Source organism: Alosa pseudoharengus, unplaced genomic scaffold (genome assembly GCF_046254945.1).
Source record: "Alosa pseudoharengus isolate Yale_2024_CS ecotype anadromous, Long Island Sound unplaced genomic scaffold, YU_APseudo_1.1 YU_APseudo_1.1_scf_19, whole genome shotgun sequence".
Classification (NCBI taxonomy): Eukaryota; Metazoa; Chordata; class Actinopteri; order Clupeiformes; family Clupeidae; genus Alosa; species Alosa pseudoharengus.
The window spans coordinates 15,673,063-15,700,030 of record NW_027468657.1 but is presented as its reverse complement, the minus strand read 5'-3'; the positions used below and the strand labels follow the sequence as shown (position 1 = coordinate 15,700,030).

The 26,968-nt window shown below is 41.1% G+C and overlaps 1 protein-coding gene across 1 annotated transcript in view; it reads left to right on the top strand.

The window, feature by feature from the left end:
* The first annotated feature begins 3,569 nt into the window (after positions 1–3,569).
* Positions 3,570–26,968, top strand: part of LOC143132380 (carnosine synthase 1-like) — a 54,796-nt gene continuing 31,397 nt past the window's right edge. The window contains exons 1-3 of the mRNA XM_076291858.1: positions 3,570–3,719; positions 12,874–12,963; positions 15,398–15,855. Of these exons, the coding sequence (XP_076147973.1) occupies positions 3,620–3,719; positions 12,874–12,963; positions 15,398–15,855 (648 nt within the window). The 5' untranslated portion in view covers positions 3,570–3,619. The remainder of the gene's footprint in view (positions 3,720–12,873; positions 12,964–15,397; positions 15,856–26,968) is intronic.

The following is a 26,968-nucleotide window of genomic DNA, read 5'->3' as shown; positions in this document are numbered from 1 at the left end:
TCTGGTACCAAGAGGAGATGCACACAGAAAATAGGAAGCAAGACATAGCGACTTTATTGTGACACTCTTATCTCATCCACACACACACACAGACAGGATACAAGGATACAAGGAAGTTTATTGTCACATGCATATAGTTACTGGAAGTAAGAAATGCAGTGAAATTTTGTCTGGTGTCAGCCTATTTGTGCATTAATGGGGGGGGTAAAAAGTGCAGTAGAAGAGGGGTTTAGTAGATTAAGTGGCAAGGGCTGCATAAGAAAGGTGGGGGAGGATTGGGATTGGGGGGGGGGGGGGGGGCACCAACAAGGAGCACCCAAGAGCAACAGGGGCAAGGAAAAACTCCCTTACCAAGGAAGAGACCTTGGGCAGATCCACGGCTCAAGGGGCTAACCCAACTGCCAGGGGTCTTGGTGTGTGTGTTGGGGGGATGACAGGGGAGATGGGATAGTGTGCTGTGTATGTGGGGAGAGGGCAGTGTGCAATATGTGTGTTGGAGAAGCTTTCTCATGAGACAATGTGCTGTGTATTGGGGGGGGGGGGGGGGGGCAGTGTGCTGTAAGTATGTTGGGGATGTGTGTTGGAGAAGCTTCCTGATGAAATAATGTGCTGTGTATGTAGGGGGGGGGGGGCAGTGTACTGCAAGTATGGTGAAGGGACTTACTATTGCAAGCAGAGTACTGTATGTATGATGTATGTGAGTGATGACAGTGAAGATGTGTGTGTGGGCGGGAGGGGAGTGGAGCAGTGACTGTGTGTGTGTGTGGGTAGGTGGGGGCAGTGTGCTGTAAGTATGTAGAGGATGTGTGTTGGAGAAAATCCTGAAGACAATGTGCTGTGTATGTAGGGAGGGGGGGCAGTGTGCAACAAGTATGTAGAGGAGGCTTACTGTAGCAAGCAGTGTGCTGTATGTATGTGAGGTGATGACAGGGAGCAGTTCCTGTTTGTCTGGTTGCACACTTTTACTTGTACTCTCTGTTCTTAGAACTCAGCACAACAACATTTAACTTGAACTCTCTGTTCTTAGAACTCAGCACAACAATATTTCTGCTTACACAAATGGTTATACAATGATCAGGGTTCTCAAGTCTCACGCAATGGGCATGAGACACCCAATTCAACAAGTTCACATGCTTACACGCCACACCGTGCATTTCTCATGCAGAAATTACTAGGGATGTCAAGGTATCTGCATAATTATTAGTGGATGCGCAGGGATACGAGAGGATATCTCGCAGGGTTCGGAACTAGCGCACCACTCACCAGCCAAATCAAAAAAAATAAATAGCCACCGACATCCAATCAAAAAATAGTGTTCGTTGTATCCGGGTAAAATTCCAAAATAGGACACCACGTTATGTTTGTGCACTTATGTGGGGTTACATGTTTAAGATGTCAAAACTGCACCAACATTATTTTTATTCAGAAATTCAACTGCCTGTCATTTTGGTAAACCAGCCTACTTATGGCACTTTAAAAGTGTGTGTAAATCAGGCCTTTCTACAAACACCTGTAACGCTGTAGGCCTAGCTTACATTATGGCAAAATTATTTTCCTATTTATAAACTAAACTAAACTGTCGGTCATTAAAAAAACATAATGAAGTGTCGTTGTAGCTTTGCGTAACCCAGACATCAGCAACGTTCATTTTATACGACCTATCACTCTCGTGGCTGCCTGCATTTTCCCTGTCGTCGCGGCTGCAACTTTCGCACTCGTTTGTGCTTTTTAGCGGCATGTTCATCAGGTCCCGGGACACCCGTCTGAGCCTCTATGGCTGGACCATGTCAACAATGAATGAAATTAGCTTATTATCAATGAGTGTTATCAATTTTAGCGAGTATTCTACACATACATTTTTTTCTAAAGATACAGGACTGCTACAGACAATGAGCTGCCAACCACCATAATAAAAAATAAAAAATAAAAAGTTGGTCTCGGCATGCCCATTCTTGATCCAATGGTTATTTCTACTGACATGCTTCCTGGTGACATAAAACACAAATGGTTTCCCCTTGATATAAAGGCTGACATAAGAGACATAAGCTATGCAAGATACAAATCCCAGACTGTCCTGAAAAATAAACAAAAACAAGAGGATGTATACAATGACAAATTCAAGGTCTCAAAGTGTTAATGCTTCTTTCCAAAAATCTCACCAGAAGTTGTTATTTAAGGGGTTATTTTTTTAAAAATGCAGGTTGTCTGAATCTCAAGCTCTTTAGCCTATCATCTTAATGCTCTATTCACAGCACGGTGAATGACAAACGGTGACAAAATGCTGTTGTTTATGAGCTCATAGCCTGGTTATTTATCAAGGACTATATCACGTTTTATATGTTATTATGATCACTCGCATCGCATTACCATGGGGTTACTGTACCATGGGGTTAGCAGGCTACGGTCTGGAATTTAATTTAATATTGCTGTAATTGTAGGATAACTACACAGTTTACACAATAATTACACTGTGTTATAAATATTGTATATCAATGCATTTATTGTCTGTCAATTACCCAAAATTGTGGCTCTGTGTCTCATTGAACAGTAGCTCAATTTAATGCATTCTAATCCATTGTCAATCACTTCCGGGAACTTTTTGAAGTTTACATGAACCACGTGACCTTAACGAATTTTGAACACCCATTATCGCAACTCTACCTTTATATGGCTCTAGATAGGACCAAAGTTCAAAGAATTCTGAACGGAATCAGTTCAAGAACGCATTCTCTGTTGGTCGAAAAATGCCTTGAGTAGTCAAGAGTAACTGCAAGCACAAAATGGTCTAACTACAATGACAGACAGACAGACATTTGACAGAATGACAGACATTTACATTCTTGTAGTTAGACCATTTACACCTAAGCCTCTACTGGCAGGCACAGAGCCCGAAGCTCATTGTAGAGAGGCCAAGCACGTAGTGTGCTCTCATACAGTCTATGTATTGTGCCCTCCACATGTATTGGTCCTCCTAAGCTGACTAAAACCAGGTATATAAAAAAAATCATCTTTTTGCGATTTATCTTAATCTCACAATGACAGCAATGAGGGAAAATCCAACATTAAAGGGAAGCAAGGAATGAGAAAAAGGAATATCTCATAAATATATTTCACAAAAACTAAAAGTGCCACATTTATTGGTATCCCCCAGAAAATCGTATAAACAAAATGCAACACAAGCTTTTTTCCATTTATATTTAACCCTTACGACCCTTAAAAAAATAACTATGAATCTATGGTATTTTGGGACAAAATATTAGTAATCTTGTAGGAATACCATAGTATTTTTGGAACATACTATAGAAGTAGGCCTACTATACGATTGTAGAATAGGAACTCTGTAGATGGTAAGGATATTATGGAGGTATTATACTACCATATAACTACTAAATCTTATAGTATTACTGGAGTTCTTTTTCGTAAGGGAAGTGAGGACCTAGGAATCTGGACCACCCAGTTTGAGAAAATGCTAAGAAGTGCTCTAGGGGTTGGGTTTTGAGAAGGGGGCGGGAACATTCACTTAAGCTTAAAGTCATGCACTACCTGCCTCAGACTGACCCATCTTTCAGTGTTAACATTAGTATAAAGGACACAACACACATTTTACAGTCTGCTTATCATGGACAGCTTCTTGCCCCAAAGCTACTCGACCTTGCAGCAAATATTATGTGAACTTGCTCTTCCCAAGACTAGAGACCGTACTCAAAACCCTAGAAAAGGTAAGAGCTCATTTATATGTACAGTATAAAACAAGGCATTGACAAATATAATTTGTAAATAGGCTAAAGATAGTGTATTAAAAAGGACTGTTTATACAAACAATGGCTTACTTTGAGTCGTTTGCCGGTCATAGTTGGTTGACCGAGTCACTTAGCTGACAATACAAACTAAAACCAAACAAAATAGGCCTATATGACATATCAGAGTCAATCGTATCGATGTAACGTTTGCAGGATACTCAGCGGTTAGATGTCCATTTCCCTCCGGTAGCCTATGGGTCTCCGGTTCCAATTAATTTTTGGCAAATGAAACGTTTCCAGATTTTGCCATGTTTGCCAGGTTTACAAGGGAGGGAAACACTTCAATTGATGCCACACAACGTGTGTCTGGAGTTTCATTGCGCAAAACAGGGCTCTCAAATTTTGAGGACAGGCAAGAATGAGATCCCCCCCCCCGGAGGGTTAAAGGGGTGGCTGGTCAGACGGGTTAGTTGCGAGAATGGGGGTGTTTCATTATTAATACTACAACTTTGTGTTGCTGTTATTAATATGCCTTCAGATGTTCAGATAGAGCCTTTTGGGGGCCCTATAATAAGCAGAATTTGATTTGGGGGCCCCCTATGAAGGTATATTGGGTGCAAAAGTGGCGAGCACATTTAACTGCAGATTTTGCATGTGCACACTAAAGTCATAAATGTGTAACAGTAAAGTTGAAGTTTTTTTTTATATCTTGTTAACACAAAATAGGGGCTACGGGTTCACAAATCCTTTTTACAGGTACACAAATCCTATCCTGTGAGTCACAACTTTCAAGAGTCACGCACTCGACACTTTTGCTCCAATCGTTGCAGCGCAGTTGGTGCGAAACACATTTGCACATCCGTGTTTCATAATCTGAGAACATGCACAACATTCGTGCATTTGTAAACCCAAATGTGAACTAATGCATCCGAAGTTGTGCATCTGAGAAATATTTATCAAAATCTGCAGTTAAATGTGCTCGCCACTTTTGCACCCAATATACCTTAATAGCCCCCTCCCACAACGCGGAGTCACCTGTGCTTGGTGATTATTGACACAAATGTCACGCTGTAATGTTACATTATACATTAATACAGTGAGGTTATGTATTAATACAGTGATGGATTATTAACTGTCTCCTTGGGTACATATGAATAAGGACCCTAGGGGACCCTATTTGTGCAAAAGTGGGTATAGACGGTCGGGGGGGTTCTGGGGGTACTCCCCCAGAAAATTCTGAATTTGGTAGATGTGATTTCCTGTATTCTGGTGCATTTTTGGGATGGTCAGCTGGAGAAGGGCAACACCCAAATTTGTTCAGATTCATAGCCTTTTGCTTTTTGACTTATAGAGGTAGTGACTTCACGCAACTACTTTGGCTTCAGGGCCCCTTTACCTCTTGGGCTCGGTAGACTCATTCAATAATCCATCCTTGCTCACATGCCAAAAATATTTTGAGGCTCCTCTCTAGACTTCTGGCTCCCTAGGCTTGGTAAACCCCTCTATTAATATAGTTGTTATTTACACCAAACCAGTCACCTTTTAACCTTAGAGGGTACTAAAATCACAGATCAGCACCCCTGGACCCTAATAAGCCAATATGATCCACAATATTAATCAAAATAGTAATAATAACATTAATATCAATACAATATCAAATATCAATAGTAATAATTTTTAAAAAAAAATGAAAAAAAATGTCTGCAGGGAATGTGTCTGACCAATCATGGTGTGTGTGGGCCACCTGGACCAAAAATGCCAGGGCCGATTTTTTGTCCCAGTCCAGCCCTGTCTTAAGGGGAGCTGTCCACGTTAATAGTTCTGAAATATCCTCTAATTTGATGGTGATGTCAGGTGACTGCATGTCACAGCTACTGTTTAAACTTCGGATCTACACATAATTTCACAATTGTAATTATTATGACCGCCGCTAGTGAAGCTAGCGAAGCGGTCATATAGGGATTGTCAAAGTTTTTTTTTTTTTTTCCCGTCATCTACTTCCTGAATTTTTGGTCAACGATACCCGGGACACCGAACCACCGGGGTACATGAAATTTGGTGGGTATGTAGCCCCACTAGACTTTTACGGAACATTTTTGTTTCGTCCCCGGGGGCCACTCCCCCCCCGTGCTGGGCCCCCCGACCCGCAAAAAAAGCAGTTTTTCCTAAATAACTACCTGAACCGTGGCACTGAGGATGAAGAATCTTTTATGGTATGTTGGTCTCAAGGGCCCACATCAATCTGGCCCATAATCACTCATTTGTGATTTGCACCCCCCCGGTAAAAAATGAAAATGCAATATTATTCTGCTTTAATCGCCCCTATCTTATATCTTATATATGTTCAGAAGTGCACCAAATTTTATGTGTATGATTGACCTGGCATTCTCTGGGGGTATGCCAAGTTTCGTAGAATTTCATCCATGGGGGGGGTCTAAAAAAATTAGGTTATGTGTACATTTAGTGACTGTACACTCATTGGCCTGTAGATGGCAGTGCACACATATAAACATGCACACACACACAGGCACCCACATACTATCGGTATTAGAACGGCCGATACATAATTACAAATTCAGTAGGATTAAAAGAAAGCCAAAAAACATTTTCATCATCATCATCATGGCTGCATTTCCAGTATTGGCGATAAGTAGTCGTTTGTCCACTAGATGGCGCATCATTGCAGTGAGACGTAATTATGTTGGAAGTTAAAAGTGGGTTGGGAAAACAATGGACGCTTCCTACAAGGACTGTATTTAAACTATAGTTTACCGCAGAGAACGTCTAATAAGGATAGGATGATGTTCACATGAAATGTAATTCCCATTTCTTCTTGAAGCCGAAATAAATCTGAGGATGTTTATCGGACACGCTTGGTTTTTACTGCAGGTAGGCTACGTTAATCTTATAATATCAATAAGGACCTAGGTAATGTTACCGTTAGCGTTGGTTGAGTGATGGAGGCCAATTTGATTGATTGCATTTGTAGAAAACTATAAATGCGGTTATACCAAGCAAATTGATAGCAGCACTGTAATTGTATCTTTCGACTGTCATTTGTTGCACGTGCTACAAAAATCATTCTGTGCAATGGAAGATTTACCAACGTTACACCGGTCTGATACAGTTTTGCCTATACATGCGTGAGACTGAGCCGCCTGTTTATTTAGTTTTAAGTGCGTGCAGGGTGTGAGAGGAGAATCGATGTGCTTTGATTCCAGCTTGGTAGTTGTAGTCTGTGAAATTAAAAAGCACGTGTGTGTGAAGTATCCAAACAATGACACACACCTTCATTTCATTATGGCTGCTTTAGCAACACACCTTAAGCTACTGTGTAGTGGGTCCCATTTAGAAGTGGCTACTTCATTCGCGCTTTCCTTGACTCATGGAGCTGCGTGAATTTTTTTACAACTTTTCGCCACGATATGGCAGTTTAAGTCCGCTTGATACTGTAAGGCGTAAGCCATTGGTTTGCAAAGGGGATTTTATTTGTGTCGCCAGCATAGCCTGTTGACAATTTATTACCTTATAAGCCTACCTGTAGCTTAGGGAAGCTAACAGCTTTCTATTAGGATCTAGTTTGTTAGTTACAGTTTTGTCATAACTCCCTGATGCATTTTTGCATTTAGAATAGCCAGAGCGTGGATATCTCAATCGGAAAATTAAACAATATCGGGTGCCTATGGACTAGGCTGGGTGAACCCAGCCTGATCTGCCCGCTATTTATTTTTTGATTTCTTAAAAGATTGAGCTTGGTCTGGTGAAAGCCAGACTAGCCATGGACCTCAGTTACACAATGCAAGGGAACATGAATCAGCCTATATTTGCACGAACAATAACGGACAACAGCTCTTCAACTTTGGCCCGTTAAAATGTGTATGAACAGTCTAGCGACGCATTTCATCAAGGCCCATTTGGACATGTCAGTTATTTGCACCACTGGTTAGATGTAAAACAGCATTTCGTTTCAGACTACTGTTACTTAATTTGTGCATTAACAATAACGTTTCAGACTACTATTACTTAATTTGTGCATTGACAATAAAGTATTACATGAACTAAAGATGACTAAAATCTTATGTAGAAGAAGAAACATTCACAAAAAATCCATCCATCCAAAAATGACCTTTGTTTTTGATAGCTGTTGAAAACGGCATGGAACTGACAGAGATGTTTTTGTTTATAAATAAATAAATAAATAAATAACATTATGCTGATACCTTTTGCTTTTCCCAAATACAATGTAGCCTACAGGTGTAAGCAGGGTAGGAATTTCACGGCGGCCACGACGGCCATGGCCGTTGTAGCCCCTTGCGTTGGCCGTGAGGCCCCTTTGAAAATCAGAGGTTTACAGGCCACGGTGGCCTTGGTGCCCCCTTTCACTATTCTGCTTTGCGTCCTACTAATAGCGATTTTTATTTAGCCTGTGGCCTGTCAAAATAATCTTAGCATTCACAGCGCAAATTAATTTAGTATTTTACACAGTGGAGAAAGTGATAGCGCAAGAAAGAAAGTGCGTCCAAATTCACCCATTCTCAGTTGAATTACTCGCGAAGTAGCCTATGCATCACACAGACATCACCAGTATCACATGAAAGAGCTTTTTCTCAGCTTTTAAACGATGTTAGCCGATAATTGCTGTGTTGAACGGTTCGCGAGAAAAGTAAATATAATTCAATTTAACCATACATTCTACTGAAGGTTATGCGTCAGATCTCCCTACCCATTCATCTCTGTGGAATACTTCACGAACCCTTCTTTTAACACATGACAAACCATAGCAAACAGCAGACTTTACCGAACACAAAGGTGTAAAGCAGTCCCCTGTACAGTTACCCGTTCCAGAGTAATCCAGTTTTGAATTTGCAGTAAATTTCGACATGCATGGATGTCTCCAAATTTGTGCTTTAAGTTTTACAATGTGTTTAAATTGTTCCACATGATTTCATAACGGGCCAAATACAAAATAAATGTTACAAATATCGCCTAGATATTAGTAAATCAGAGGACAGCTGACTAAGAGTTTGTGAAAGTAGTGATCACAAAATGCTAAGCATGCATCTAGGCTATTTGAGTTTCTTAAAGCTGAGCTGTGCTTTTCTGTTCAATACATGATTTCATAGCAGGCCAAATATAAAATAAATGTTATATATTGCCTAGATATCTGTAATTATTAGATGATCAGATGATTTACAGTTCTATGTAATATGCCATGTTTTTGTAATGTTTCATAGGCTACAGTGATGCAGGTCTACTGCAGTGAATGGGCAAAATACAACTTTGATAATTTTTATAGCCTACTGTATAGTTAACTTTGGCCTTGGTGCCCTGACATGTGGCCTTTGTGCCCCCCACCAAATATACCCAACTGAAGGCCAAGTGGCCTTGCCCCCAGAATGGTGAAATTCCAAGCCTGGGTGTAAGTGACCTTTCATCAATCCAGTTGCAATGGATGAACTGTGATGAACTGCCCTACTTGTGATTGTTTAGAGATTTTAAAGGTTTTATAACAATGCTACATCTTCTTTGGCAGTGGTGGATAGAGTACTGAAAATCTATACTCAAGTACAAGTATATTTACTTCCTTCAAAATCTACTTGAGTAAAAGTAAATATTCCAATTGGACAAACCTACTCGAGTAAAAGTAAAAAAGTACTTCTTTATGAAACTACTCAAATTTCAAGTTACTTTTCATTTTTGTATTGATGTGCTTGGATCAGTGAAAAAGACATAACAGGCCCTATTTTGGTGATCTAAAACACATGGTCACTTGCGGATATAGCTTAAATACATTTAGGGGTTTGTCCAGTCCACAGTCCAGTGGTTTTGTTATCAAACGTCAGGCGCCTGGTGCAAAAACCAGGCACCTGGTGCTTAAACCAATAAAAATGACACCTGTCATTCCCTTTAGAAGCAAGCACTGCAACTTCAAACAGCGCATCTGTATTTTGATAGTCAGTGGCGCATTTGAAGGAATCAAATTGAAACACAACTACCAAAGGAGGGAGAGAGAGAGAGAGAGAGAGAGAGAGAGAGAGAGAGAGAGAGAGAGAGAGGAAGAATGGTAGAGGGAGATGATAGCTGGAACAAGTTCCCAACTATTACATTTTGGTTAAGCAATCTACAAAATCCCATTCAATAATTGCTGCATATAATCAGTTGTCAACCCTTCCTGAAGCATACATTCTACTAGTTATACCATGCAGGGTCTCCAACCTTTTTGGGATTGAGGGCTATCTGAAGGATCCAAAATCATAGGGCTACTCATTTGAGACAAACAGACCCTCACTTCTTTTTTGCAAGGGTGATCCTCCTAAATAATAGACCTATGTGATTTTTACATTTAAGATCAATATTATATAGGCCTATGAGCCTTTATATATTAAGCAACTGTATTTTTATCTGATTCTTCAATACATCAATATCAATATGCAACACTGACCGTTTTTGTTCAGTTAGTTCAATTCAAAGCTTCCATGAGGAATCTGATCTAATTTTTTAAACGAAAAAAGCCATATTTAATGCAATTAATAATGTAGATTACTAATAGCATTCCCACCATTCATAATTCAGAGGTTGTTTAAGTTCTGATTTCAGTGAACAATTCGGTTGTAACATTTCAATAGCAATCACCAACACCAGACTAACTTATGAAGACGCCTTATTGCACATCTGAAATCTCTCCATGATCTGACAGTCCTATTGGTATGCATGCCACAAGATTTTCAACGCTATTGCTACACCAGTAGGCTACGGAGGAGAAAGGGCCCGTGACCTAAAGCAATTGTTTTACAGTCCTTGAACAATCATGCACGAACCGTACGGACACGGAATAGCCACAGAACTTTTGCAGAGATATGCTTGCATTGGCTACACCAGATGAGCAAGCTAATATAGCCAATATTACAGATGTATGGTCTACAATTAAATATCTATTTAAAAATACACAATGGAGGATGTTTTAGAGCGTGATCTGCAGGCGACTTGTTGGCTATTTTTAGAAAGTGCGCTGTGGGCGCCGTAAAGGCATCCCGCAGGCTACATGGTGCCCGCGGGCACCGTTTTTGGAGACCCCTGAGTTATGTCAAGAAATAGCCTTTGTTTCAGTCGAACACAGCTAGGACTAGCTCGCTAAGTAGCACTACGAGAACCACTGATAGAAAACAATGCAATTTACCTCAACATTTTGAAGGCTGATATTGTTATGCTTAGGCTGACACATTCCTTTCATTACGGTTGTCTCCCTTCCTTCGCATGGGACGGAACAGTGTTGCAGATGTGGTCAGACGTTGACCATGGGAGTGGGGGCTGCTTTTGGTAGTAGGCTACTAACGTTCATCTCTGCATCCATGGCGTTTCTAGTCCTCAGTACCAACTTAGCAGACTCGTCTCCTCTGCTGTGTAATCGCAACAATGTTGCAACCTAGGGAGGGCACGTCGCTAACGTGTATGCTTGTATTCCAGTCAACAAAGATATGTGTAGCCTACTTCTATCGAAATACTCATTTTAATGAAGGCCCAATGGGAAATGTAATTGAGTAAAGAGTACAATTCTAGTTCAAATATTTACTCGAGTAAGAGTAAAATTACAGCCTTAAAAAAGGAATGTGGAAAGTATTCGTTACCCGAAAAAAGTACTTTTTTACTCATTTGCGTTACTTGTAACGCGTTACTACCCACCACTGTTCTTTGGCTATTCTACAATCTATTCACCTTTTCAGCACCAGTAGGCTACTTTCTATGCAGCCGCACACACACACTCAGGCATGCCAAACAAGCATACACAAAAGTTTCAAGAGTGGGGGATGGAGTAAAATATGGAGACAAATTGAAGTGTGATTTATTTTCGCAGAACGGATGTACAGGACTGAACGGCGGTCATATTTTGTACCGCTATGCGGTACATCTAGTTTAAGATTAGATTGTTGCGCCGTTTTTATGTTTGTTGGAAGATAAATATACATATTAGGCTTAGGCTACTCGGTACATTGGTCATGCCAGTTTTTTGCTACTTGTGAGAGTCCTACTGTGTGTGCTGCCTGTGCAATAATGTTTCGGGGTGTCACTTAAGAAGACGTTTAAAGGTCGAGTAAGAAAGCAGCAACATTTCCGGAAAGGTACTGGCTTGATGAAATTCATTCTGGACTCTCTATCCGACCACATAAAGACCTCGGGATACTTCGGTTTGGCTTTAGGGACCCTCTACTCACTACCACGTAAGTGTAATGTTGTTTGGAACTGTAGAAGAGGTATAAAAATAGCGTTTTGTAGCGGTGAAATGACATGCCCTGGTCACTTCCAGGCTAACGAGTTTTGACTAAAAACGGTAAAATCGAACTTTCTCAAAACACATCCGAATGACATGATTTTGATGTCAACTCAACATATGTACTCCCAATCATCCATAAATTGATCTAAAGTGCATTTTACTCCGGATAATTCCTTTAAATAACATATAGGCTTAGATTTTGACGCAGCACAGACTAAACCACATGTTCCTTCTCTGCTTTTACCTCATATGCCTAATAAAACATAGCCTACACTTACACAAGATAATGACAAACTATTCTGGCAACGTCTCGTTTCATAACTTAATTATTTGTCCGCTTTTAATCACATTGTTATGACTATTAAATGTATGCTATTTTGCAAGCTAAAATCTGATTCATCACAAGGAAATACAATAAAGAATGGGAACGTAGTTGGATAATTGTACGTAGAATAGGAAGAATGGGAACGTAGTTGGATAGTTGTATTCCCCTGTATGTCCTGTTGGTGACCTCAGTGAGAAGTACCTGTTAAGACACTCTTAGCCAGTATTTATTTAGTTTTTATTTTGATCCGTACTATATATCAATAACCTTAGATCAAGACCAACTAGTATGATTTACCAAGAATAAATCACCTATTCAGTGTAAGTAAGAAATTGTTGAATAAAGACATAATAAATGTGTAATGACAGTTAATACAGATCTTATTGAGCACCAATAAATACAGACGTTACTTATGTATTAATGGTTAATATCGTGTTCCCTAAACTAAAGTGTTAAATGCTTTTTCAGTTAATGCAATACACATGACATAACCTCACATTGGATGTATTATATGAAGTGTATTCTTTTTCTTTTTGCAGATGTTGGCAGGTGTGATGTAATAATCTGTGTCATGGCATCTCCTGATAAATACCTCTCACTTTTGCTGGCTGGTGGCAAGAAATGCCCAGGTAATTGACAATCTACCTTAATTGCAGAAATAATGACCACATAAGGGTATCATTTCATGAATGCCTCATTTCCAATTGCATGATATTCCAACAGAATATCATGCAATTTCACTGGGGTAGATTTCTATTGTCTCTACTAGTGATGGTATCAGATTGGTATCGGTCAGGGATGGGCAGAAATACATTAACCCTGATCTTAAGTCTATCAAAATAAACCACAAAATACAGTAGCCACACCATGTATCAAAATAAAGTAGGCCTACTGTATTTTAAAAATACTAAAATACTCTTTAAAAGGAGCATGAAATCACACTTTGTCTATTTAATCTGTACCTTCATACCTGACTCTGTTGATTAAGTGGACAGCAGAGTTTCCGCTAGAAAAAAATGGTGGCGGTCAAAGTGACCAGCAGAGGTTTCGTTTTCCGGACATTTTGATGATATGCCGGTCAAATATCCTATTATCCCTTCTTAATTAGTCAAACTGAGGAAAACTGGAGACAGGCTATGTAGCTTAAAGAATTACATAATCTGTGTAGAATGCAACATGTTCATTAGCCTAACTTAAACATGCCTAACAAGATCTAGCCAGTATCTTTTCACGGACAGCAAGAGTCCGCTTCGTTCGTTGTTTTAAAAAGGCTACGTTGTTTGTTGCTGCTACCCACGTTATCTCAGTGGTGACTGTTTAACTTACACAGATGCGCACACACAAGAATGAGCGCTCACACCACTACCCCCTAATGCTATGCCTCTTTATTTGATAACAATAAATTAAGAAATGTTTCCTATTCTGGGAAATGTTTAGTTTCTTTTTCTTTCGGCCGCGGTTCAATGATACCGTTTAATTGTGCCAGAAATTATCCGCGGACCAGTAATCGCCTCGTCGAGGAGGCCCTAACCCTGCAGATCATAGACAGAGAACGCATAAACCTACTGTATGCTTTGGGTAAAGAACACTTTGCATGTCCAATGTACACGGAGAATGACAGTGTCTTGGAGCAGCCGTAGGCTACCCCCCGCAACTCCACTTTCAATGTCACTGATTCCGACAGATATACGCCCGACACTTCTGCTTTTTATCTGGTGGTGATGGAGTTGACCGGACATCTGAGGCTTCAGACGGTACCAATTTATCATCATCCATCGCGTCTGGCCTCTGAAAAAACGTTTAAGGCTAGTCTGCCTGCCTGGGCCTGGCCATGTTTGAACCGCCTCTCATTTGTTCGTTGTTTAACATGGACGCTTCCTATTTGAAATGCAGCATAGGTTATGCGTGTTGTTTAATAACTTTCAAACGGTAGAGCCTGTTCATTTAAAAACATAGCCAAAGGACGTATAATATAGGCTTAGGCCTACATATTAAGGCTTATTCTCAAATTCAGATTGCGTTAGGGGACGGGATTATTAGCCAATTTCAATCGGACAATTTGACCGGAGAGATTTAATTTTGTCGGACATTTCATTTTTTTTCCGGCCAATGTCCGGTAATTACCGGACAACGGAAACCCTGGTGGACAGTGTTTGAGAGCAACAGCTTTTCTCTGCCTTTTCATGCCATAAATCTGCAAACTGTAGGCTACGTTAGGTGATACATGGGGCAACTTTTTGAACAATGTTGCACATAACTGGTTGCATGTACAGGAATGTAGAGGCTACATTCATTGTATTGCACTTTTATGATGTAATCAGATCACCAAAACTATTGGTTTTTTTTTAAACAAAATTACACACCAAGTATTTTGATACAAACATGTTATCTGGATTACACGTATCACAGATTACACGCCCAGATTACAATAAAAAAATGTGTAATCAGATTATAGTTACATTGTTGGGGATTATTTGATTACATTTTATCTTGCAAACGTTGCAACTTTTTTATGATAGCCTAACTAATGTTTTAATTTGACAAGCAGTCCATTCGTTTGTCCACTAGATGTCACTATCATCCAATTGCCTGTGTAGTTTCTTGACGAAAAAGGTTCAAATCAAAACCTAAGATGGAGGAGCCGTTGACGCTGACCGATAGACCGGTTCCAGTCCGGAAAACTTCATTCAGCACTTTGCAATATCACATCTTAATTAAAGACTGTGGAAAATAAGAATGTGTTTGTTGTGTGCAAGTTGTGTAAAAAGTAAAGTAATCAGATTATGTTACATGTTTTGGGTAATCCTATTGATTACGTTACTGGTTACAAAAATTGCCATGTAATCTGTCGTCAGTAATGGATTACATTTCAAAGTAATCTGACCCAACCCTGGATATAAAATACACAGTCATTTTCTTCAACCCAATAAAATACAAATGACAAAATACTATTTTGTATTTGAAATACGTATTTGAAATACTGTCCATCCCCGGTATCGGTATTGCCAGATATTCAAAGTTATATCAGGAATGAAAAATATCTTTTGTTGCTTTTGTTCTCAGGTCGAATGTTGCTCTGTCTGTGCCCCTCCTGGGTGTGCAGATCCCCCTCCAACACCCAATCAGGCCTGTTCTCCCTGTTTATTGTGAAGGCTGTTACCTTTGAGGCTGGGGGCTATACTTACCTGGACACCTTCGGTTCTCCCTGTCGTGTCATGTACCTCCTAGAAGATGGCTCAATGGGCCCCTCTGTGGGGGAGGGGCTGGACTGCCTGACCTGCAGCTCTCCCCAACTCAATACCCTCACTGAGGATGTTCTGTTGAACTACCAGCTCTTGGGGGGGAAGGGGGTCCCTCTCCCTCCTATGCTGGCCCTCTCCTATCGCCCTCCAGAGGGGTTAGTCTCCTCTCACCCTTCCCTCATGCTCCACCCTACACAAGAAAAGGAAGATCTACAGGAATCTATGGAGAAGGTCATCAGTGACTTTCTTCAGCAGCCCGAGGTACAAGGTTCTGACAAAGTAAGTTCCCTTTATCAAGATCGGTAAGTAATGCCATTGCTGTGTAATGAAGTGATACTTATGTAACACGTCAATATATTGTTGTAGGCCGTAGCCATAAAGTCAATATTGTATGTGCCCCATATACAAATTCATGAACAGATTTGTGATATGTTTATATACGTTTTCTTTTTACAATAGCGTTTAATAGTATTAGTCCTGTTCTTCCCCTTTTCGTATTATTCTATCTAATGGCATTGATTAAAGATTAATAATTACAAATGTCACTATAATGATATGAACAAAAAATGTGCTAAGAAGAATAAGTCCAGATATTAAGGCAAAGCTTAACAAGGTGTGTTTTGTTTTATTTAGAAACGTAGGCGTTGATAGTATATTTTTACTACCATATTTCTCTTGAGACTTAATCAGGACGATGCAATATCAGGATCCAGGCTTTATTCTTTTCAATGAGGGCCAGTGGCCCCTTTCCTGGGAAGTCCTTCAGAGGCTTGGACACATGCGGTTCTACAAACATCAACATTTCACACCTGGTGATAGGCAAGGGCTATAGACAGGCTTTCACTGAATTCAAGGATAAACAAAGGATGCTTGCATACAGACCAAAGACACACACACAGGGTACACATGGGTACAAAATCACAAATGACCATAAGAACTACACAGTATTCAAATCATAAAGACTTGAATCATTAAACCATTCACATAAAATATGAATACAGAATTATTTCCTTCAATTCCCCCTTTTCAAGTCCTTAAAGACTTGAACATCTAAACTTGCTTACATAAATTATGAATCAGCTTATTAACAACAGAGGACTTTTAGGGTGTGGAAGGAGGTTACAGATAAAAATAACAACAGTAGAAAGACTGACATCATCTATCATAGAAACAGCTAAGAAAATGCAACCAAAGCCAGTTTCCATTCTTCATGTGGTGCACAATGTTTAGTATGTGTATGTGTGTGCAAAATGTGCTTAGGGCGGCGCTTGGCTCTATTAATAGGGGGCGTTCCCCCACACCCTGTGTTCCTCTTCTTTTTCTTCAATGTTTCCTTCTCCAGTTAAAGTATACCAACAAAATAAAAATTCTCTAGTCTGAAGGTCAGGGTCGACTACCTGGAACCTTCGGATCCTTGCTGTTTTTGGGGGTTATTCTGCCCACAGCAGGTCCACTATTCTAAATTGCTTTCTCGTGATGTTCTGACCAAGGTCCTTTTGTGGGATGGTACACCAGACTTCCAAATGCATAGCGGCTCTCCCAAGGACACTGTGAAGTCTGCTGGGGTCTCCAGGGGTGGTGTTGGTTGCGGTCCCCCTTTTGATAAGTTGTGTCTCATCACACTTCTGAAGCCAGCGGGGGAAGTGAGATATGCGTCGTTAGGATGTTTCTGGGTCTGCGACTTCAGAATCTGTAAACAGATCTTGCAAATACATGTAGCTTTGGAGCAAAAGGTTTTAGCTGTCATTCCAGTACTAATAAGGAAATGATTATTCAGTGGAGTTCAACATTTTTCAAAGATGACGTCAGCTGCAGTCAGGTCTGTCTTGACCTCTCAGTTATACCTCCAAACACGCAAACAATATAGTACATGAACTTTGAGGCTTGTGATGCCTCAGAACAGAATTCCTAGTAATAATGTAAACATTTCTTATGACAGTGGTAACAAAACATCTCGTCCAAATCTCGTCTATTAATCAGTGTTCTTGAGAAGTAAAGTTTCTTGAGGAGTCCAAGTCCTCAACCTGTAATGTAACAGGCTATTTACACACATCACCATCACCATTGTTAAAAAAACCATCAACATGGTAAGGGTCTGTTTGTAGACATCAAATATCATCCGGTGATGGGTGGCTAGGAGCAAAGCTTGTAAATGTATGAAATAAATCATTACAAAACAACAAACAAACAAACAACATAAAAATGAAACTTCAACCCATATGTTTTCTAATGAAATTAAAATATATCAGCAGTTAAGGCAAGCAAACAGACCATCAGAAATTAAACCAATGAGAACAAGGAAAAATAAAATAAAAATAAAATAGCAACACAGCCAGCAAAGGCTCAAATGAGGATTATATAAAATGATCCTCCTGTTATCTTAGCACCTATAATGGAATTGGGAAATCTGTAACCATATCATCTGAGCAACAAGTATTCCTAGTCAGGACAAACTGAAAAGGAAATCAAATGAAATAAACCGTAGTATAAAGAAATAAAGGTGCAACAGAATAACAAAAATAAAATTCAAAGTCAAAGAGAATCAAATCAAAGAAAGTATAGAAATGATATTAGTTACTACCAGCATCTGTACAGCCTAGGTGCTTTAAAGCAACAGAAACTTACAGAGTCAAGCAGTGTCTTACAGAGTCAAGCAGTGTCTTGCAGTTTCACACGTCAACAAAAGTATGCTAATGTTTTCAGTTTCTCAATTGGAGACAGTCACACCTACAGTATGGGTCTTTTAACATAGCAGGGCTATTTACCTCCAAACAGTTACTACACATTTGCATCGGATCAACAGCAAAAGAAAAATCCACAGACTCATGTGGGTAGGGTATCCCTTTCTTTAAAGAGATTTTGCATTAGAAGTGAGGGTCAGTAAAACAAAACATTAGTCATTTAAAACAAAATGACAATTTGAGCAATAAAACCAGTAAACTTAGAGAAGAAAGTATTTCAAGTCAATACCATCTATCCCCCCCTTTTTATAGTTTCTTAACTATAACCAAATAAAAGTAATTTCAAACATAAAGAAACTCAAGTTGTGGGTATGAATCCATTCAATTGAACATTTGCCCACATCAAACAAGGCGTAAACATGTAGCAAACATTTCCCATTGGCATACAAGCAAAAATAAAAATCTCTCTTAACATGTTAAACCCCAAAAGGGGTCCGTCAAAAGATAAATTAAATGAAAGAAAAAAAAATGGTTGAAATCTACAATGGTATCCCATTAACACTCCTCATAGGTTCATATCTCCCCAGTGAAGTTCCTTTGTGTCCATGGGGGAGAAGCTGGGGGGTTGGTTATAGAATACAGTGATGCTAAAAACAAAGGCAGTGAGATAAGATAGCAAACAGTGGCGCAAAAAGTGGGTATGCGCTATATGCGGCGCAGCTCTATGGGGGCGCCAAAGCGATGGTAAAAAAATAAAATAATATATTTGGTATTTTCTATATGTAGCTACTGCTGTCCGTTTCTAAATCATTTCAACATTTTCTCAATGTTCTATAACATTTTAGATGACTAACAGGCTAGAGTAGGCGCCCTATCTCATAAGATTCCATCATAGAATTTTGACATAGAAGAGGGAGTGGGGGCGCCGTGACTGCAGGCGAGCAGATAGGCCTACGAGTAGTGAGTTGCCGTCTATGGAAAAAGATGGATACAGTAAAAAAAAAGCTGTTGACGACTAAAAATAGAAAAAGAAAGAGGGAAAAGGCATGTCAAGGGATGCAACAGCAGTTAAATAAGTGGACGGTGAAAGGCAACAGGTAGGATTTAAAGTGATGACGTCTGTACTTGGAGGCTTGCAAATAACAGACTAACTAGCGTTTGTTAAGCATAATGCCGATTGAAACATAGCCGATTCCATTCAGATAGCTGCAGTGGCTACCATGCTCATACTGCACTTTTAATGGCCAACTGCAAACAGAAATGTCATGCTAGCAGCAACTCATTACATGTTTCTATATCCTAACAATGAAGGCTCCTTGTAATAACTTAATATTGTGTTGTCAATGTGGTGCAAACAAACAAGGCTAGAGTGCCTATCAGCCTTATCCATTGTGAGCAATAGCTGGCAAAAGGACGTTATGAGAACCGTTTAGACTCTCTTAAAGTGGCAATGCACCATTTATCAATACTTATCAAGTGTAACATCAAGTTAAACATCAAATTGGCAGCATTTCTTTAAAAACATATTCAATAGACACTAATGCACAGTAATAGTGTAAATTAATTGGCCTTTTGTTTTGCTTTAGTTGTTTGTGTTTTTTTTTTTTTTTTTTTTTTTGGGGGGGGGGGGGGGGGGGCGCCAATATTGTTGCTGCATACCCCTCAAAAATGGGTAGTTGCGCCCCTGGATAGCTGGATGGCTACCATGCTCATACTGCAATTTTAATGGCCAACTGCAAACAGAAATGTCATGCTAGCAGCGACTCATTACATGTTTCCATATCCTAACAATGAAGGCTCCTTGTAATAACGTAATAGTGTGTTGTCTATGTGGTGCAAACAAACAAGGCTAGAGTGCCTATCAGCCTTATCCATTGTGAACAATAGCTGGCAAAAGGACGTTATGAAAACCGTTTAGACTCTCTTAAAGTGGCAATGCACCATTTATCAAAATTATTGGCCTTTTGTTTTGTTTAGTTGTTTGTGTTTTTTTTTTTGTTTTTTTTTTTGGGGGCGGGGCGCCAATATTGTTGTTGCATACCCCTCAAAAATGGGTAGCTGCGCTCCTGATAGCAAAAGGTGTGAAAACTTTTGACCCAAGAAAACAAAGACAACATTTCAACATTCAACAGTTCAGATAATCCTGTTTCCTAAAACATTTTAAACAGCAATCCATTTCAGCTGGGAAATAAAAGTTACAGGAAAGGAAAAAAATACTTGATACATAAAATAAAGGTATTGAAGTCCTTGATCCTGATAAGATTATAAGCTTGCAACAATTCCTTACCCATACATTTCAAAACAGAAGGACTTGAAACAAAAAATGGAAACGAACACATATAAAGAAATAAACAAATTTCACACACAGGGCCGGCCCACACGCGCATTCATTCATACTGGACACACACAGACACACACAGCTCCATGGAGCTGGAGGACAACTTAAACGGGCTGCAAGAATATTTTCCTGCTTAAAAAAACGGAACAAAAGAAGTTTAAGGCATTTTCGTTATGTGCTCTCATGTTATCTCTAGACAAAGACATCGAGGCGCCTCTAGCGGCAGCTAGTTAGCTCAGGCGTACTTAAAAGAGGCCTAACCATGCTCTCTTGAGCTTATGCTGTTTGAGCTTATGCTGTTTGCACACTTGAAAAAGGTTATTAGCTTACGACATGAATACTGGTTTCATCATCCATCATAAGTCTCCATAATTTAGAAAAAAAAAAAAATTGCATTATCAATCCAATTTCAAAGTAGTTGTAACTTGAAGAACACAGTATCATATCCACTCCAATGTCTTTACTTTAAACGGTGGAAAGCGTCATTCGACGCCCCAACTATTACATTACGCTTTTAGTTCAACATCTTTATAGGCTACTTCAAACTGTGATCTTAGTTACACAATCTAAAGATGGTTTCATACATCTGTTATGACCAGCAACACTCTTATGCAATTTAATTTTCAGGTGAGAGTCTAGGCAAGCAGTCCCCCAATGTAGCCGTAAAAATGGCGACTGGCCAAGAACCCCGGCTACCCCTGAAAAGCTTAGCAGCTAATCCGAAAAGCTCCAGATTGTGTCCACAGGACCGAATATGTTTCTGTCTAAAACATATATGGCTATTTCCAGAACTATTGTTCTAACGCCAGTCTCATAGAGACGAAAGTATTCTCAGTGATACTTACGGGCCATTTACAGGAACAAAACAAGCTTGTTACTAAAGCCCAACAGAGCTCCCTACTGGAACCCGATAGTCTGACAAGAACTATATAGGACTTTTACTCCCCAATCTCACCACCAGAAAATATGAATTGCCTTACCTTAAGAGTGTGCCGTCAAAACACGATGTTGAAGATCTCTTTCAGCAAAACGTTGAATCCAATTTAAATCCACAGTTTTTATCTCACAGTTGGAACCTCCATAACTGATAGTATATCTTTACTACCATATTTCTCTTGAGACTTAATCAGGACGATGCAGATCAGGATCCAGGATTTATTCTTTTCAATGAGGGCCAGTGGCCCTCAAGGGAGAGAGGTACATGTTTGTTTCACCCCATCATGGATTCCACCAGATGTTCTCAGTATTTCTCTAACTTCTCTGACTAACAGAGACCATATTTAAAGTTACACACAAAGAGAGGGAGTGACCTACTGGTATGAATATGCAAGGTAAAGGTGTGGTGTATGAGGGATGTGGCCATCTGGCCAGCTTCTATTGTTTTTTAATTAAAACTACCCCCTTTCCTGGGAAGTCCTTCAGAGGCTTGGACACATGCGGTTCTACAAACATCAACATTTCACACCTGGTGATAGGCAAGGGGCTATAGACAGGCTTTCACTGAATTCAAGGATAAACAAAGGATGCTTGCATACAGACCAAAGACACACACACAGGGTACACATGGGTACAAAATCACAAATGACCATAAGAACTACACAGTATTCAAGTCATAAAGACTTGAATCATTAAACCATTCATATAAAATATGAATACAGAATTATTTCCTTCAGCGTGCAACAATTGCATGCTTGCTCTGCTTCTTCAAAACATTAGAGGGATTATCAATAAAAAAAAAATCTTGCATGAAGTTCAGGAATGGACAACTAATACATAGCACACACTGCATGCATGAAAACATTTACTGTCATGGGACATGGACATGACCATGGTTAGATCCTCATTTCCTGTATGATTACAGCCTTGCCCCCTTCTTTATTATAACTAATCCACACACACACACACACACACACATACACATTTACAGTTGTGTTTGATGGTATTTCTAAAGAAAAAAACCCAACAATATCTACCAGATAATACCAGTCTATGAGGTTCACAGAGACACAAGCTGTCCTATCAGTCACTCATCATCTCTGTTATGAACATTAGGCAGGGTTCTCAATGGGCATGAGACAACACATTTCAACCAGTTCACACCCTCACATACCACACCTTGTATTTCTCACACAGAAAAACACAGTGTCTAAGCACTCACCAGCCGATCAAAAAATAAATAGCCACCCAACAGCCAATCAAAAAAAAGCATTTATTGTATCCAGGTAAAATTCCAAAATAGGTGATCCCACTCCCTGCAACCACATTATGCCTACATCCATGCAAAAACACACAGAGTGCTGTCATGTTGAAAGTGAAAGAGCCAGATTGGATGACCTCTTAATTTTGTTAATTTTGATTTTATATTTTCTGAACAAAATTACTCACCAAAATGATAATGAGAACAGACTGATGTGGAAGAATATAGCCAAATTTGTGCTATTCTCGCCGCAAAAAGAAATCACGCTTGTCAATTTGTCTCTGTTATGTACCTGTTGGTAATTGATCGCCCCCTACCGATGAACGGGTTATACATGGAAAAGTAGGCTTCTATCAGGTAAATAGAAACGTAGAAACGTGTAGTTCAGCAAGTGTTTTGACTCAGTAAACAACCTAACCTGCATACTAGTGTTGCGCGGGTCAACCCGTTACCCGCGGTCTCCCACGGGTCAGGCAGGTGCGGGTAAGCTTCATCAGAAAATATCGCGGGTGCGGGCGGGGCGGGTCAAAAAGATAGATAGATAGATACTTTATTGATCCCCAGGGGAAATTCAAGAAAAAATCAACAAAAAAAAATCAAAGCAAAGCACTTTTTCTCACAAAGTTCTCACTTAGTTATTAGTAATCTATGCTACAGAACATTAAGTGCAACAAACCTCCTCCTGCATAAAACAGGTTAAGATATGATTAGCCTACAAAACCTTAAGGATCTCACTATGGGACACGCCCCCCTCGTGGGTTCCCCAGAAGCCATATTTCCTCCTTCCTCCTCCCTTATATTCTACGGCGCAACGTCATTGCTTCAGTCTAGCTAACCAACCTCTTCTCGCCACCAGCAAGGAGGGTGGTCTGGTGAGATACCTCACTCATGCTATCAGAGAACCGGGGTTACGTGAGTAACCTTAAGTTCTCTTTCAAGCATTCATTTGGCATCTCACTATGGGATATCGTGATTCCCGGATTGCCAGACAAGCTTGCGATCCCCAACAACATCAGTGCGCCCCCGGCGTCCCAGCGCCTAACACTGAATGTGCCAAAGTCGGAGCCGTGACATCGAGTCTGTAAAACCTGACAAACGTTTTAGGGTTTGCCCAACACGCTGCCAAGCATACATCCTCTATGGGGAAGCCCTGAAATAAAGCCCATGATGTCGACATTCCTCAGGTGGAATGAGCTCGTAAACCGACTGGGGGTTGTAACCCCTTAGTCATATAGGCCAGGGGCAATAGCCGCCACAATCCATTGTGATAGACGCTGCTTAGTGAGCGGTCTACCCAGATGTGACCTTGCACAAGACACAAACTGCTGTTCCATTTTTCTTAACTCCGCTGTTTTGTCCACGTATGCGTGCAACGCTCTGACCGGACAGAGCGCATTCAGCCGATCCTGCTCCGGGGAGGTGAAAGGTGGTGGGTTAAAAGCAAAATAGACACGTGCAATCGGCCGGCACGACAGTGACGGATTGAAAACCTTCGGAATGAATGCTGGGTTGGGTTTTAATACAACCCTCGAGTCACCCGGGAAAAATTGCATACAGGCTGTATTCACAGATAGGGCATGAATATCGCTTACGCGTTTAGCCGTAGCCAAAGCCACCAACAAAGCTGTCTTGAGTGAGAGCACTTTAAGATCCAACTGTTGTAATGTCTCAAAGGGAGGGCGAGACAGAACATCCAAAACCATCGGCAGATCCCATGAAGGGGCCAGTGGTTTAGAAACCAGGCAGAGGCGTCGAGCCCCTTTTATAAATTGTCGTATGAGAGAGTGCTGGCCCGCTGTTTTGTCCCCAAAGCCTACATGACAGGCCGAAATGGCAGCCAGGTAAACTTTGACAGTGGAGAAGGACTTGTTTTTATCCAGTAAGTCTTGCAGAAACGTAAGGATAACGTCCACAGAGCACTGGAAGGCTATCATCCCTGTTTTAATACACCAATCATTAAATACACGCCATTTGCTATCATACAACGTCCTAGTTGATGACGCCCTAGCGCTCAGAATGGTCGCTATGACATTGCAGGGCAGTCCTGCAGCTGTCAGATTCAGCCTTTCATGGGCCAAACCCAGAGGGCCAGGCGCTCTGGATGAGGGTGAAATATTTCCCCGTTCGCATGGGACAGTAGGTTCCTACGGAGGGGCAGCGGCCACGGTGGGGAGTGGAGTAACGGGATTATTTCTGCTAGCCAGGGTTTCCCTGGCCAGCGCGGGGCTACGAGAATGAGTGAGAGGCTCTGTTCCTGCACCCTGGCGAGCGTTGGAGTGATCAGTTCCAACGGAGGGAAGGCATAGAGCAGGACGTGTGGGCACTGGTGTGCCAACGCATCTATCCCTAACGGGGCTTTCTGATCGCGCAGGGAGAAAAACATCAGACATTGCGCATTATCCCCGGAAGGGTATTAAGTCCACTTTCGCCCGACCAGTTCGCAACCAGATTTGAGCCACCACATCCCTGTGGAGTTTCCAGTCTCCGTAGCGGGGGTTGCCCCTGGAAAATAAATCTGCACCCAAATTCAATACACCGGGGACATGCGTGGCTTTCAGTGACAGGAGCCGTGTGCTGCTCCATAAGATCAGTCTGTGTGCCAACGTGTGCATATGACGAGACCTCAGTCCCCCCTGCTTGTTGACATAAGCCACCACCGTGGTGTTGTCTGTTCTGATCAAGACATGATGCTCTCTCAGGACGGGCAGAAAATGTCTGAGTGTGAGCCAAACCACCATCAGTACTAGACGGTTTATGTGCAGAGATCGCATGTGTGAGTCCCACAACCCGTTTATCGACCTGCCCTCGTGAGTAGCTCCCCAACCGCTCAGCGAGGCATCCGTCGTCACCACTTTCCTGTGTAGGACAGCGCCCATCGTAGTTCCCTCTTTGAGGAAGAGTGGGTGTTTCCAGGGCCTTAGCGCAGCGCAGCAGGCTGTTGAGATTGCGACGGGGCGATGGCCGTGACGCGAGGGATTCAATCCCAGCGACGCCACCCATCGCTGGACAGCCCTCATGTATAAACGGCCGAGAGGTACAGTACGACCACCAAGGCTGACGCCATGAGGCCCAGGAGTCTGAGGCAGACCCTGAATTTCAGAGTAACCCCCCTGCGGAAAAGCGCGAGGCATACGCGAAACGCTTTGACGCTTTGACAGCCCTATAAAGGGGGTGATCTGACACGGGCGCAGCACGCTTTTCTCCCAGTTTATTCTGTAGCCTAGTAACAACAGGTGCTCCGTTAGGAGAGCCGTATGTTGCTGCGCTTCCTGGTATGAGTGCGCGGCCACCAGACAGTCGTCGATAAAAGTAGCCAGACGTAAACCCTTTTCCCGGAGCGGCACGATAGCCGCTTCGGTGACCTTGATGAAGACTCTGGGGCTGAGCGCAAGGCCAAATGGGAGGGCAAGCCACTCGTAGGCCACACCTCGAAAGGCGAACCTTAAGGAACTTTCTGTGGGGCGGATAGATCGGGACCACCGGTGGAGCTTTGGCTCCGCCTAGACAGATAGATACTTTATTGATCCCCACAGGAAATTCAAGGTCTCAGTAGCATACAGACAACACACACACACATTCACCAACAGCAGAAAAAGTAATTAAAAGTATATAATATAAAAACACAACTAAGCAATAAGAACAGTAGAAGATAAAGACTATACTAAATATACTAAAATACAAATTATACTAACTAACACTTAATCTAAATAAATTCTAAAAACAGTATCCACATAGTGGTGATTAATCAATGAAGAGGCGCTTGCAATGACTGAGGCAGGGACTGAGCCTGTGATTCTCTGCATAGTAAGGTAAGGTAAGGTGCTCTGTGTGAGTGAGTGTCACGGTGATAGTGCAGTGGTGATAGTGGTAATGGTGATAGTGCAAATGAGTAAGTCCAACAGTGCAACAGTGTAAGAATAAAGAATAAGAATAAACTATTTTAAGAAAAGGTATAAGTGTGGCCACAGTTCGGCTGTGGCATGGAGGGAGGGGTTATGCATATGTGCTAATATAGCACGCAAACAGTGAGGCAGAAAGACAGTGGTAAAAAGTGGCTAGTGGACAGACAGTATCCAAACATGGAGGGGGTGAAGAGGCAGACAGACTATGCAGAGAAGTATATCTCTCCTCTTCCCTTAAGTGAAGCATTGAACAGTTCAATGGCCCTGGGGACAA